Below are 14,140 nucleotides of genomic sequence, written 5' to 3' on the forward strand. Positions count from 1 at the left end.
TTGTGGGCTATCGCCCTGCCCCTTTTAAAGAGGGTCGCTGCCTGGCCCTGCCAACCCTCTGCAGTGTGTGCCTCCGGTTTCTCCTCATGGCAGACACACTTATAAATAGACATGAGGGTGGTGTGGCTATGAGGCCAGCGTGTGGCATGAGGGCAGCTGAGGGCTGCGCAGGGACACTTTGGTGTGCACTGTGGACACTGGGTCGTGCGGGGGGGTTGGGCAGCATGTAACCAAGGAGAAGAGGCAGCGGTGTGTCCCGCAGGCAGTGCTTGTGCTTAGTTGGAGGTAGTGTGGTGCTTAGCTAAGGTGTGGCTTACTAATGAGGGTTTGTCCGAAGTAAAAATTGTTAGGGGTGGGGGCACTCTTGCCGCTATTGTAGCTTAATAGTGGGACCTGGGAACCTGAAATGCAGCCCAGCATGTTGCCCCTCGCCTGCCCTATCCGTTTCTGTGTCGTTTCATCACTTTCTTGGGTTTTCCAGATTTTCACCAATGAAAACCTTAGCGGAGCATGGGTGATATACAAAAATGCTCGAGTCGCCCATTGACTTCAATGGGGTTCGTTACTCGAAACGAACCCTCGAGCATCGCGGAAAGTTTGACTCGAGCAACGAGCACCCGAGCATTTTGGTGCTCGCTCATCTCTATTCGACACTAATTCTTTTGCGCTAGAATTAAATAATCGAGTTGGGACCTCTTTACTTTTCCTATTTTGGACATAATCTATGCTCGTGCCAAATTTCATGTTTCTACGATATCGGGAAGTTGGAGAATTTTTGGCGAGTCAGTCAGTGAGTGCTTTCGTCTTTATATATATAGATGGTTCTATTTAATGTACCATACAATGAACTGAAAAACTTTTTAAAAAATTCTGAGTGGAGTGGAATGAAAAAAAAAAAAGAGATTCCGCCATATTTAGGTGGGTCTTTTTTCTATGTTGTACACACTGCAGCAAAAATAACATGATAACTTCATTCTATGGGTCAGTACAATTACTGCGATAAATGTGTATATATATAAATTTTCTAAATATTGGGAAAAAAATTAGATTATTTCCTGCTGCCATCTTCTGACAGCAATAAATTTTTAATTTTTCCATCAACATAGTTTTGCAAGAGCTCATGTTTTGCAGAATGTCTTATAGTTTCTATTGGTACCATTCTGGGGTATATATGATTTTTTGATCATTTTTTATAGCATTTTTTTCTTGGTGACAGAGTGACCAGAAAAGAACGATTCTGTCATTGTTTTTTTTTTTCTCATGACATTCACCGTGTGGGGTAATTGATGCATCAATTTGATAGATTGGACCTTTATGGACATAGCAATGCCAAATATGCTTTTTTCTTTAAAAGGGTTTTTTTTATTTAGATGTTTTTATAGTAAATATGTAAAATTTAGGGCATATTAGGCTTTAATTAGCTGTTTTAAAAATAATTAATACAATATTTTAAACTGATTTATATATTTTTTAGTCTTTTAAGGGGACTAGAGCCTGCGATTATTTGATTGCTCCGGCAGTATGATGTAATACCATAGTAACATAATACCGAAATCTGACAGGTAATCTAGCAAGACACGCCACAGGCATGGCTTAATAGGCAATCTGCAATGGCAGCCCTGAGAGCTTTCAGAGGGCCCCTGGCTGCATTGCAACTTAAAGGCACCCCATGATCTCATCATGGGGAGGTGGAGAGGTTGGGACCTGTGGTCTCCCCAACCCCCCACCCATTGAGTTCCCCATTGGTATCCAGTGCTTACGGCCTGTATGGTCTGCTGTGTTACTGGTCAGGTATGCTCAGTGCATTCAAATTCTGTAATGATGACAGTTTGTACAGTCATGAATGCACACTCATCAGTAGCTGGCCATGGGGCATTGTGGGAGATGTAGTTTTTGTAATCCCGGACAGCTTTTATAAATAACAATTTGAAGCTGTCTAGAAAGCAGCTACAGTGTAGGTTCAATTTGACGATTTAGATGGACAAATGGAATAATGGCAATAAAAGGAAACATTAGGGAAATTTAAAGAATTTTGCCTATTCTGCGAAATACCCCTTTAAATATAATAACCCTCCTATGGAGCAACATAAAGTAAAAACAGTTTTTGTTCAGTAATTTTTTAATAAAACTGTGCGATCTCCGCTTCTCACTGCTGCGCCATCATGTACCATCCGATTCCTTCAGGTGTATGGTTTTCTTTCAGACTTTTGTTTGCCCATTTTTAATTAAACTTACACACTGGCTGTGGGAGTATGCAATGTTCAATTCATTCTATTAAATAACAAACAAGTCTATTTCATTTCATTTGTATGGACTTGAGCTGTTAGAACATTTTGAAACTTAGCCTTTTATTTTTGTGGAAGCAAATCTGTGCCTACGTGTATTGCCTACGCAAGTGCTCAGATTCATAAAAATATTTATGAAATCAGGAGACGGAACCAAAATAAAAGGAATAAAACGCGCTTTCAGGTTTTTATTATTAATATTTACTAGGCAGTTCACAGCTGATTCGCAGATTGCAGCAGCAAATAATTTCCTTAAATGTCTTTCGCATTTCCTGACTGCGGAATGCATATATCAGTGGATCAATGACCGAATTGCACATTATCAAAATAAGGTACATATTAAAATGAGACATAAAACAGACACAATAAAGGTTCTGTGGACAGGAAATCATGAGAATGAGGTGCAGGAAGAATGGTGCCCAGCATACAATAAATATACCTATCAATATGGTTAGAGTAATGGCTCCTTTCATACTTGTTCTCTGATGTACGGAGTTATAGCCTGGCAAGGCAGCTATCCTCTTTACATGAGTGCGAGCCAGCAAGAACATATGAATGTATAAAGATACCATGAGGAACAGCATGATGAAAAACATAGTAATTAGACATATAATGACATAAGTTGACTCATAGTAGAGAATAAAAATAATACCACAACCCGTACAGAATGTCCAAATACAAGCAATGATGGCTCCTGCTCTCTTCACAGTCATGATGTTATGGTACCGTAAAGCATAGAAGATAGTGATATACCTATCCACTGCTATGGCGAGCAAGCTACACATAGAAGCTACCACTGAAATACAGATCATGGAGTCAAAAACATTGTCAATGTGACGTACAAAAGCATCTTCCATGACGAGTTGTTTATTGTTGATAAGATTTATGGTGATTGTCTCCCATGCATTGGACACACTAACTAACATGTCAGCAACTGCTAAGCTACACACAAAGAAATACATAGGCGAATGCAGATTCTTGTTCTTAATAATAGCAGAGATGACTAGGATGTTTTCAAGGAGACTTACAATGCCAAGGGTCAAAAATACCTCAGCCGCTATTACCACTTGATCACATGATGACAATTTAGTCTTGCTTGTTGGCACTGTAATGTTACCATCCAAGTTGCTTATATTAAGTTCCAATATACGTGGGTATAATGATGAGTTCATCACTAACATAATGTGGAGGCCTTTTCTTCAGAAAGCTGATCTGTAATTGTTTGGTTGGAGCCCATTGTCACAAGTGCTGGAATATGCTGCCAAAAAAACATAGATATAAACATAATATACTCATTTACTTTTATTTTTACAGCTTTTTTAATATTAATGTATCCATTTCGCCTTAAAATCATTTCTACCCAAGTCGATCCACCAAGAGCGGAAGTCTCCAGCCTTCTCTTTTTTTTCCTCGCCCAACTATCTGCATTAATGACCATATTCCCTCTTAACTCATCCCACCTATCATTAGCACAATTTTTTTGAAAAGTTAGTGACCATTTAAGGGCTCCCACCCACTAGCGATATTTTCTTTCTTGCGCTGCAAGAGCACGAGAAAAATCTCGCATCGCAGCACAAGAAAGAGGCCGGCATAGAACCGGCATATTGCAAGTGCTTTCAATGGGGCTAGCGACAGCAGCGCTAGCCCCATTGAAAGCATAGGGAGAATGCCGCGGACTTCTGCCACAGCTGTGACAGCTGTGGCAGAAGTCCGCGGCATTCAATTCTATTGCTTTCAATGGAATCGGCACTGCTGCCGATTCAATTGAAATCAATAGTTTCAGCCAAGCCCCGCAGAATGATTATCGGGGAAGGGCTTGAAATATAAGCCCTTCCCCGATAATCATCAATAAGTGTGAAAAAAAAATCAAAAAGATCATACTCACCTCTCCTGCGCTCAGCCGCGTCCTTCTGCTGGCTCCCCGGCACTGCTATGAAGCTCTTTCAGCAGTCGGGGATTTAAAAATCCCCGCCTCCTGAAAGAGCTGTGCAGATCGGCTGAGGGCTCAGCCAATAGCAGCTACTGCTTAGCTATTGGCTGAGCGCTCAGCCAATCACACATAACTCTTAGCTATTCATTCATGAAAGAGCTTCATAGCAGTGCCGGGGAGCCAGCAGGAGGATGCAGCTGAGCGCAGGAGAGGTGAGTATGATTTTTTTTTTTCACACTTTTGGCAGATTATCGGGGAAGGGCTTATATTTCAAGCCCTTCCCCGATAGTCATTCCGCATGGCTTGCAGAAAGCAGTGCTTTCAATGAGATCGACAGCAGTGCCGATCCCATTGAAAGCAATGGAATAGAATGCCGGGGACTTCTGTCACAGCTGTGACAGCTGTGGCAGAGGATTCCTTCATCGCTGCGATCCCCGGTGCCAATAATCAAACAAGTTCCTCTAAAATTTAGGTTTTTAGTGTCTGTTATGGAATTTTATAAAGTAGAAAAAATTTTATAAATGTGTTTTGAGTTCTTCAAAATTTGGCAGAGTGGAAGGATCTTGGGCTGTAATTTTAATACTATCAATCTTCAATTGTATATATCTCAATTTTAGCTCCTCATATTTAACAATAAGATGTATAAGGTTCAGTGAGCGTTAGAAAAGAGCTTAGCCCATTTTTACAAGACAAACCAATCGTAATTAGACATCCTTATCGCAGTACTCCATACTCAATGTTGTACTCTGTCTTACAATTTTAATTGAAAAAGGTTTTTTAATGCAAATAATAATAAACAAAATAAATCCCAAAACCTCATTGAATTGGTCATTGCAGAGTTTTTTTTACATACATAGAGGTAGGAATGTCTAACTTAATCATAATAGAACTAGAGATTTTTGGAAGTCATCGGTCTAGTACATAGAAGAATAAAAAGAAAGAAACAGAAGCATAATCAAAGCGAATAGGACTTGGGCATGTAGTAGAAATTGCTTTGGATCCAGACTTCCCAATTTTTCATGAATTTTCCTTTTCTGCTTGATGCGGAAAAATACATGTATTCAAACCCGGTATTGTTATTCACAGCCTTAATTATAGAGTAGACATTAATTGGAAGATCTGAGTCCACAAACCTGAAATATAACGACATTTCCACCACAGGTGTACTAGAGTTCCCTCTGGTGAACCACATCTCCAACAGTTTTTGGAGTATTGAGGGAAATTTTGTTGAGTTTCTGGGGAGGGAGGTGCCTTTGGTATAGTATTTTGCGTACGTTTTCTATATGATTTCTACATCTGGATACTGATGAAATGGAGGAAAAACTATTTAGCCATTGTTTGTCTGCTATTGGGATTTGTAGATCTGTTTCCCATTTCTTTTTTTATAGATGCTAATGGATCTTGTGTCTAAGAGATCAAGATTTGGTAGCATACTTGGATCTTTGAATGGAATTCAACCTGGTCTCTAGTTTTGAGAAAACATCGTCAGGTCCTTTCATCATCCATTTCCGCCTTCAGTCATTAGGATGCTTTCCTGCACTGCTCCACAGCATGAAATGCTGGCCACTATGCCACTGGTAGGCCTCAATCACTGCTGTTGCTGAGGCTGCTTCCCCCTCTGCACTCCTGCCGTTCCTAGCCCCCTTGCTACTCACACCTACTCTGCAGGCTCTCACATGCTGCTGTTCCCTGAGTCCTTTTATGATGCAGCTGTAATCACTTATATGGCCAAGATGGCCACTATGACATCCCCTGGGGTTGAAGCTTAGTCCTCATTCACAGTTCCAGCACAAAGGTAGTCCTAGTGAGTTCCAAGACTTTCCTTTTCACTCCACTGCCACAAAATCACTTTAAATAATCATGTGACCTCTGTCTCTGAAGGCCCTTGAACATATAAAAATCTACCCATATACATGAAGGCACATCAAAAGAGGGTTTTACTCCTTATGTTTTCCCCTTACAGCTTCTTCCCTTTGCCAATCCCTCCAGTAGTTACTCATGGCCCAGTCAATACAGTTCAAAATGTTATTAAAGACTAACAACCTGTCCCCTACATAGGTCTCTGTCCTAATGTCCCACTACCACCCTACACATAATCTCTGATCTCCTCTTACGATCTATAGTAATCCTGCTGCCACTAAATTACCATATGAGCATCTATCTACCCTTACCTAATGTCTCCTTCCCTCTTCTCTGGTAGATTGTAAACTTTCACAGGCAGGTTCTTCTCCCCTCTGTATCAGTCTATCACTTATTTAGTCATGTTTCCTATGTTGTCTTTTCTTTGTTGCATGCTGTAGCCCTTTTCTTATGTGCAGTTTCCTGGAATTATTGGCACATTTTATACCTAAATATTTTCATGTTTTTCGGACCTAACATTAGCGTTATTGAGACGTCTTTTCCACAGACTAATTAGAAATGTTAATATATTATGCTGCCATAAAAGCTCCAAAAACATTTAATTCCAAAACTTAGAAATTTGACGTTAATGCAGTTTACACAAGATTACATCTGTTTCTTGTATTCATAACAGGGAATAATCATGATTTAAGAACTAAAACTCTAGGCTGGTTCTATAAAATCCTTTTTTATTTTCAATATATCTTTTATAACATCAGAGAGTATGACAAGACAGCTAATCCTTGTAAGTGAACCTCACCTGTAGTTCAGTTTCTGAAGATGGAAGTGGGAAACTATTCTTGACCGGATCATACTGACACAGTAAGTTGTTGGCAGGATAAAATATATGCATACAGGAGAAGAGTCAGCATTTCAGTAAGGAGGCTCACCTGTAAAAAGACAGCAATTTTATTTGGTACAAGGAAGTGTATAGATATAAGTGTACTGTATAAGACAAAGTTGACAAATATTGCAAGTAAAGTAGCAAAGTTCTTTAGAATAAAAAGGCAGTTGTCTATGAAGTTCAACTTAATATTCTGTAAGATAGCTGCCTTATAGTCCTTGTCTCATATTAGAAACAATTCTTTCAGACTCCAAATATGGCAATCAGAATGTATCCTACCCAATTTATATATTTTTTTCTTTCAAGAAATGCATCCAGACACATATTAAACCCTATACCACTAGCAACCAGCAACCTAGACCCCCACATTTGTGCTTGAAAAAGGAGCCTGCCTTGCTCCAAAAAGCGTTGCACTCCAATTCAATTGGTTTTCCCTCTACTGTTTCCTGTGTCTGCACATGTTTGTCTCTCCACCAATAAAAAGTTGAAATCTCCCAGAACTCCCTCTGGCTTACTAAGATTATCCTTGGATTGAAAGGAGTCCTGTATGTGTATAGGGCTCCTCAATGAAGTAAGTCATACCCTTCACGAGACCGGTATCATTCACACTATCCTAAGTGCATAGAAGCACAAGGTTCTTTTTCATTTTGTCTACAACATATTAAACTCTTTCAGTGCCCATTGCATCAAAGCTTTGATTAAGATCAACAAAAAAAACATTGCACCTCCATGATTTAGCCTATGAACTTGGTTCAATTTGATCCCTCGATTTTGGCCAAATTAAACGTGTTGAACTTGGCTTAGCAACTGAAGTCCAAAATAATGGACTAGGTTGGTAGCAAATCTTAGATCAAAAAATGTTGTTGCAACATTTTTTCCTTAAACCAAGTTCAACAGATGATCACAGTTTAAGTAAACATGGATCAACAGCATGGTTGGTCAACCAGCCTTCAATGAATCAAACAACAAAACATTTTGTAGCAAAGAATCCCACAGTCTTGCTGTTACAGTAAAGAAAGCATTTCCATAATGATGGTGAAAACTTCATTCATTTAGAAGTAGTGAATGGCCCCTTGGAATAATTACAGTTTTATGTATGAAAGGATCATGAGACAGATTTCCATACTGTCTATTGATATACTGTATGATCACCTTACAATTCATAAAAAAATCAATTTCAGCTACAAAAGCGGGTTTCCAAAAGTTTTGTTAATTTCTACTATGACTGATTTTTACTACCCAGTCAATGAATGATATTGATTTCCACAGGAAAAAGTTGTAGGCATATGTAAAGGTTGCTGTTGGGGAAGGAACTGAGCCATTACCCTTCCTACTGTCAACAGTTTGATTCTGTTTCAGCTGTCTCCAACTTTATAATAGAAGTGTTACCTTGCAGATTAATCCTGCATTGTGATGAATGCTCAAACATATATTTATATTATCTAGCTAGAGTTGTTTTATTTATTTAAATACATTTTATGCACAAGTCATTAGGTACATCCAGAATGCAAACCATAACACCATATGGTCAATCAAAAAAAAGGAAAAGAAAGCATAAACCCAGATGAGAGGTCACATTCTCCAAACTTTTATAACTCTAACCCAGACCTTTCACTACTTTTATTCATAATTTTCTAGATGTCAGTAAAAGACCCAAAAGCCTGCCCAAGGTTTGCCATAGAGTACCTAAAGGACTTTTAGACTCTGAGAAACAAGTTTCTCTGATCTGATGAAACCAACATTGAACTTTTTTCAGTTCTAAGCGTTATGTCTACAGGAAACCAGGCACTGTGCATCACCTGCCCAATACCATCCGTACACTGAAGCATGGTTGTGAAAACATCATCCTGTGGGAGTGTTTTTTTAGCAGCTGGGACAAGGAGACTGGTCAAAATCATAGAGTTGGAAGGGACCTCCAGGGTCATCACCCTGCTCAGTGCTGGATTCACTAAATCATCCCAAACAAATCTGTTCAATCTATGTTTGAAGACTTCCATTGAAGGAGAACTCATCAGCTCCTGCGGCAACCTGTTCCACTCATTAATCACCCTCACTGTCAAAGTTTTTTCTAATGTTTAATCTGCCTCCTCCTTTTCAGTTTCATCCAATTACTTCTAGTCCTTCCTTGTGCAAATGAGAATAGGGCTGATCCCTCTGCACTGTGACAGCCCTTCAGATACTTGTAGACAGTTATTAAGTCTCCTCTCAGTCTTCTTTTCTGCAAGCTAAACATTCCCAGAATCTTTAACCGTTCCTAATAGGACATGATTTGCAGACTGCTCACCATCCTGAACTTGCTCCAGTTTGTCTGTCTTTTTTAAATTGGGATGCCCAGAACTAGACATAATATACCTAATAAGGTCTGACTACGGAAGAGTAGAGGGGGATAATTAACTCATGTTATCTAGACTCTATGCTTCTCTTAATATAACCCAGAATTGTGTTTTCCTTTTTTGCTGCTGCATCACACTGTTGACTTATGTTCAGTCTTTGATCTATTAGTATACCCAAGTCTTTTTCACATGTGCTGCTTAGCTCAATTCATCCCATTCTGTATAATCTTTTTTCAAATTTTTTGCCTAGATGTAGGACATTGCATTTTTCCTTGTTAAATATTATTTAGTTAGTCGCTGCACAAATAATTTGTTAAAAGATCTTCTCTGGTATAGTAGTCAGGCTCACAGGCCTGTAGTTTCCTGCATCCACCTTCTTCTATTTTTGAAGATAGGGACAACCTTTGCCTTTTTCCAATCTTCTGCTGTTCTCCATGAAATTTCAAAGATTACAGCGGGTGGTTCAGCAATTTCTGCTTGTGCTTCCTTTAGTATCCTAGGATATAATTCATCTGAACCTGGAGACTTAAATTCATTAAAGTTAGCTAAGTGTTCTCTCACCATATTTTTGCTTATAGATAGCCTGCATCATTTTATTCCTTCAGTAGTACAGGGAAGATCAATTGATGTTACATCTACTTTCTGGGAGAAAACAATCCAAGACCCAGCAATCTTCCCGGTCACAGCGACTCTTCCGAAAATGCACAGAGAATATGTAAATTATCTTCCTGGAGCTCCAATCTCTGGTGATGTCCACTGAGCATCTAGATACAGCGACTCTTCCCAGAATGCAGCAGGATATGAAAAATATTCAATCTCTTGTATGTCGATATCCTCCAAGCAGCTATTCCTGGATGGCGATGTCCTCTGTTTAGAAGCAGGCCCAGCCACATAAAAATGACACACTTTATGAACTATGAGACCAATGCTATTTAGGCATGCTGCCATACTGCTGGTCTATATGACCATACAGATGTAGCAGTACTATTCTTATCTTAGTGGTGCATCAACGCAACATGCGTTAGCATTGCTACATCTGTATTTTAGACAGGAATTGGAACTTAATTACTTACCTACTTCCTACTCCCTATTGGAGTCCTATTAAAGGGGTTGTCCCGCGGCAGCAAGTGGGTCTATACACTTCTGTATGGCCATATTAATGCACTTTGTAATGTACATTGTGCATTAATTATGAGCCATACAGAAGTTATAAAAAGTTTTATACTTACCTGCTCCGTTGCTAGCGTCCTCGTCTCCATGGTGCCGACTAATTTTCGCCCTCCGATGGCCAAATTAGCCGCGCTTGCGCAGTCCTGGTCTTCTGCTCTCTTCAATGGAGCCGCTCGTGCAGAATGCAGGCTCCGTGTAGCTCCGCCCCGTCACGTGCCGATTCCAGCCAATCAGGAGGCTGGAATCGGCAATGGACCGCACAGAAGAGCTGCGGTCCACGGAGGAAGAGGATTCCGGCGGCCATCTTCACAGGTAAGTATAGAAGTCACCGGAGCGCGGGGATTAAGGTAAGCGCTCCGGTAAGCTTTCTGTACGTCCCTGCATCGGGGTTGTCTCGCGCCGAACGGGATGGGGGGGTTGAAAAAAAACAAAAACCCGTTTCGGCGCGGGACAACCCCTTTAACCCTTGAAGAGTAAATGTGTAAATACCTGAATTAGGGGTAGCGGGGGGAACATATCTACAATTTTGGTTTACCCTATTTGAATGTCAGTCAAATGGTCCATATTTTAGGGGGAAGCACATTATGGCTAAGTGGTCGTCTACAACATAATCACTTGGCCTTGCACCTGGTCTGCAACATCTATATTGTAATGGACTAAACATTTTTTTTAAATATTTAATTACACAATTGAATGAAATTACATTTTAACTACACCAGTGCTATTCAAAGAAGAATATTACATAAAGTAGAAAACAAGAATGCAGCACTCACTTGATTTTCTTGCACAAGGCTCCTTCTTGCAACAATGATATAATGGATGTTCATCCAGGAAGAAGGATGACCAAGTTTTAGAAATGCGTGTAGAAGAAGACCTGATGAGTAGAGTGTTGCACCCTTGTTTTCTACTGTATTTGGATAGATGTATTGACCTGTTAATGCTACATATTCTGAGCACCATCAAGGTTCCCCAATTGATGTACACTTGATATATGACCCCTCATTTGAAGTGTAGTATCAATTAATATTCTCAGGTTAGTGAATTAATTGATAGTTACATTTACAGCATTGCTGCTCATTTGCCATTATGTCGAAATTTTTAAATCAAGCTACATATATTTTGGTAGGAGTGCCATTATTATGCATCAAGAAAAGAAGGATCTACCCCTCCCCCATCATTTTTCTATTTTGCACTTTTCATATGGAAAGATTTTGTAAATCCGGATAGCATGATAATCTATGTGGATTGTCAGATTTGTTCATTTTTAGATAAATGAAATTATTATTTTCCCACAGACAGCACCTGTTGTGTATTGTTATAAGATTAGTAAGTTTAAGGTATTCTATTTATGGGCCAAGGAATTCACCTTCTTTCCTTCATAGTGCAGCTCTCACTAGACTACTGTGAATAATAACAAGCTTCACCATGGCACACAAAGGCTCAATGGCTTAGAAAAGGCATTTGCAAATGAGTTAATACATCTCTAGCAAGAACAATAGTAGAAATTGCAATATAACAGCAAGATATACTTTAATACCCACCGTACATATGTTGTACTTATAGAATTTGGTTAATTACAGTAAAGCCCAATGAAATAGACACAGTGAAAGTAGAATATGATACATGGATGTTTTTTGTATCTTATTCTACACAAAGTTTACAATAATCTTTGCAAAAATTTAAGAGACAATCCCTCTCAGACTGTAGCTGTCACACTGACCAGCTGATTGCAATGGGCCTGCATCTCGAGACCCCTGGTAGTAAACAGGTAAATTTAACAGCAAAAACATTATCTTGGCAGAGATTGCCCTTTGTTGGCTTTTGCATGGGAAATGTAGTTTTACATATCAGCCATTGAGATCAGTCATGTATTACATGTAATCCCCCAGAATGGGTGCTGCATTCGTAAAACTAATAAAGAGGACTCTTACGTAGTTAAACCCTCTTGAGGACTTCATTGAAGAGCTCTGGGAAAGAAAGATCAAAGTCCACTTTTTGGAATTTTTAAACCTAACTTGCCATTTTGTAGATTAATGCTCTAGAATGCGGTTATGAAGGCATATAAATGAAAACATTATCTGAGGTCATTGCAGAGCCATACATGTGGTTCTTAGATAATTTTTACCAAAAGAATACCATGATTACTATGACAAATTGCCACAATTAGGCAATGTTCCAGATGATGATTTCCAGAGGAAAGGTAAAAACAATTTACTTCTTTCAGTCATGTTCTTAACTTCAGAAATCTGAAACATTCAATTTTCATTAAAAGTCGATTCAAACCCTTCATATGCCCTATTAGGGCACATGGACAAAGGGTGTCTATCTATGAACAGCAAAATCACTACATAACACAATACTACTTGAGGAGCATGGAAACCAAACTGAAACTGTTTTTGTTCAATCCCTTTGTAGTGTTGTGCATATAAGTAAAAAATGTGATTGTTCCCAGCAAGAGAAACCAAGTAATCTTGTAGACATGATACCTTTTAATGGCTAACAAAAATACATGATATTGTTGTGAGCTTGCGAACCTCTCAGGATTCTTCCTTACCTGCTCTGCACATGGGTGGATATTCCGCTGCGACATTTCCCACAGAATTTTCGCCCATGGAAGTGGCCATAGGATTGCGTTAGAAAACTCGCACGGAAAACAAATCACGGCTTTCTCGCAGAGCCCCGCACAGAAATGTCACTCCCCGGCCGCTGGCTCCGCTCTGCGCATGCGCCGGCTGGGCGGCAGCCAGCACATCACAGAGCCGGAGCCGCAGAAGCAGGTGAGTGCCATGCTGGTCCCTGCAGGGGCTCGGGTCGGGTCCTGCTGCAAGAATTCTTGCAGCGGGATCCAACCCGGCCATCTGCAGGCGGCCTTAGGCATAATAAAACATATCTGTACAAATGTGGACATATGAAAAGGCACAGACAAAGCGAGACTAATTTGCACATAAAATATCAGACAAGATGAGCAGAGAAGTAAATACTTAATTAGTCCACTGGTAAGGAATGTGACAGTTTTATGACTTCTAATATGGCGTTAGGGGGGGACAGAGGCCTGTGTGTTATCTCTCGTTCAGACCTGCAAATAAGATGGAATAATACCTCTTCAACACCACCAATTGGATGGCAGCATTCCTTCAAATCAATGTATGACTTTGTACCAAGTCTGTAAAATAATGATTGGAAATAGCACCCCTTCTCGTTGCTCTCCTTGAGAAGAGACAATGCCATCCCACAACTCACTTACCCCTAGGTGTCTCCATACACACCCTGGGTGCTCTCCTTAGTGACACTCCTCTAGACCTCCCTCAGGCCTTTCATATTCTCCACTGATGCAAGAACCCCGCTCCGTGGTTTACACCATTCTTGAGGGTATCAAAAATGGCCATAATTTTATACTCCCAAATTCTTCTGTACCTTTGCAACTTGAAGTTGCCCTTCAATATGATAACTCTCATCTGTTCTATGTTGTGTCCGTGACATTGCGAAATGTTTTTTCACAGGTAATTCTCTCTTTCCCTCCCATTCTGGCTCTTAGTTTTTGTCCTGTTTCCCCAATTTAAAGCCCCCCAACAGGACATGTACTGCACAGTATCAGGTACCCAACATTGGACGTGGAACATGTTAATGTCCCAGTTTTCTTATAATCCTGTTGTGTGTTGGGGATTTGTATCCTGTCCAT

General features: G+C 39.9%; 1 protein-coding gene across 1 annotated transcript in view; it reads right to left on the reverse strand.

Moving 5' to 3' along the window:
• Positions 1 to 2,472: 2,472 nt before the first annotated feature.
• The window catches only part of MC5R (melanocortin 5 receptor), a 92,514-nt gene continuing 80,846 nt past the window's right edge, over positions 2,473 to 14,140 (reverse strand). Inside the window, exons 2-3 of the mRNA XM_066578964.1 lie at positions 6,875 to 7,004; positions 2,473 to 3,543 (exon numbers count right to left, since the gene is read on the reverse strand). Of these exons, the coding sequence (XP_066435061.1) occupies positions 2,480 to 3,466 (987 nt within the window). The 5' untranslated portion in view covers positions 3,467 to 3,543; positions 6,875 to 7,004 and the 3' untranslated portion in view covers positions 2,473 to 2,479. The remainder of the gene's footprint in view (positions 3,544 to 6,874; positions 7,005 to 14,140) is intronic.

Source organism: Eleutherodactylus coqui, chromosome 9 (genome assembly GCF_035609145.1).
Source record: "Eleutherodactylus coqui strain aEleCoq1 chromosome 9, aEleCoq1.hap1, whole genome shotgun sequence".
NCBI lineage: Eukaryota > Metazoa > Chordata > Amphibia > Anura > Eleutherodactylidae > Eleutherodactylus > Eleutherodactylus coqui.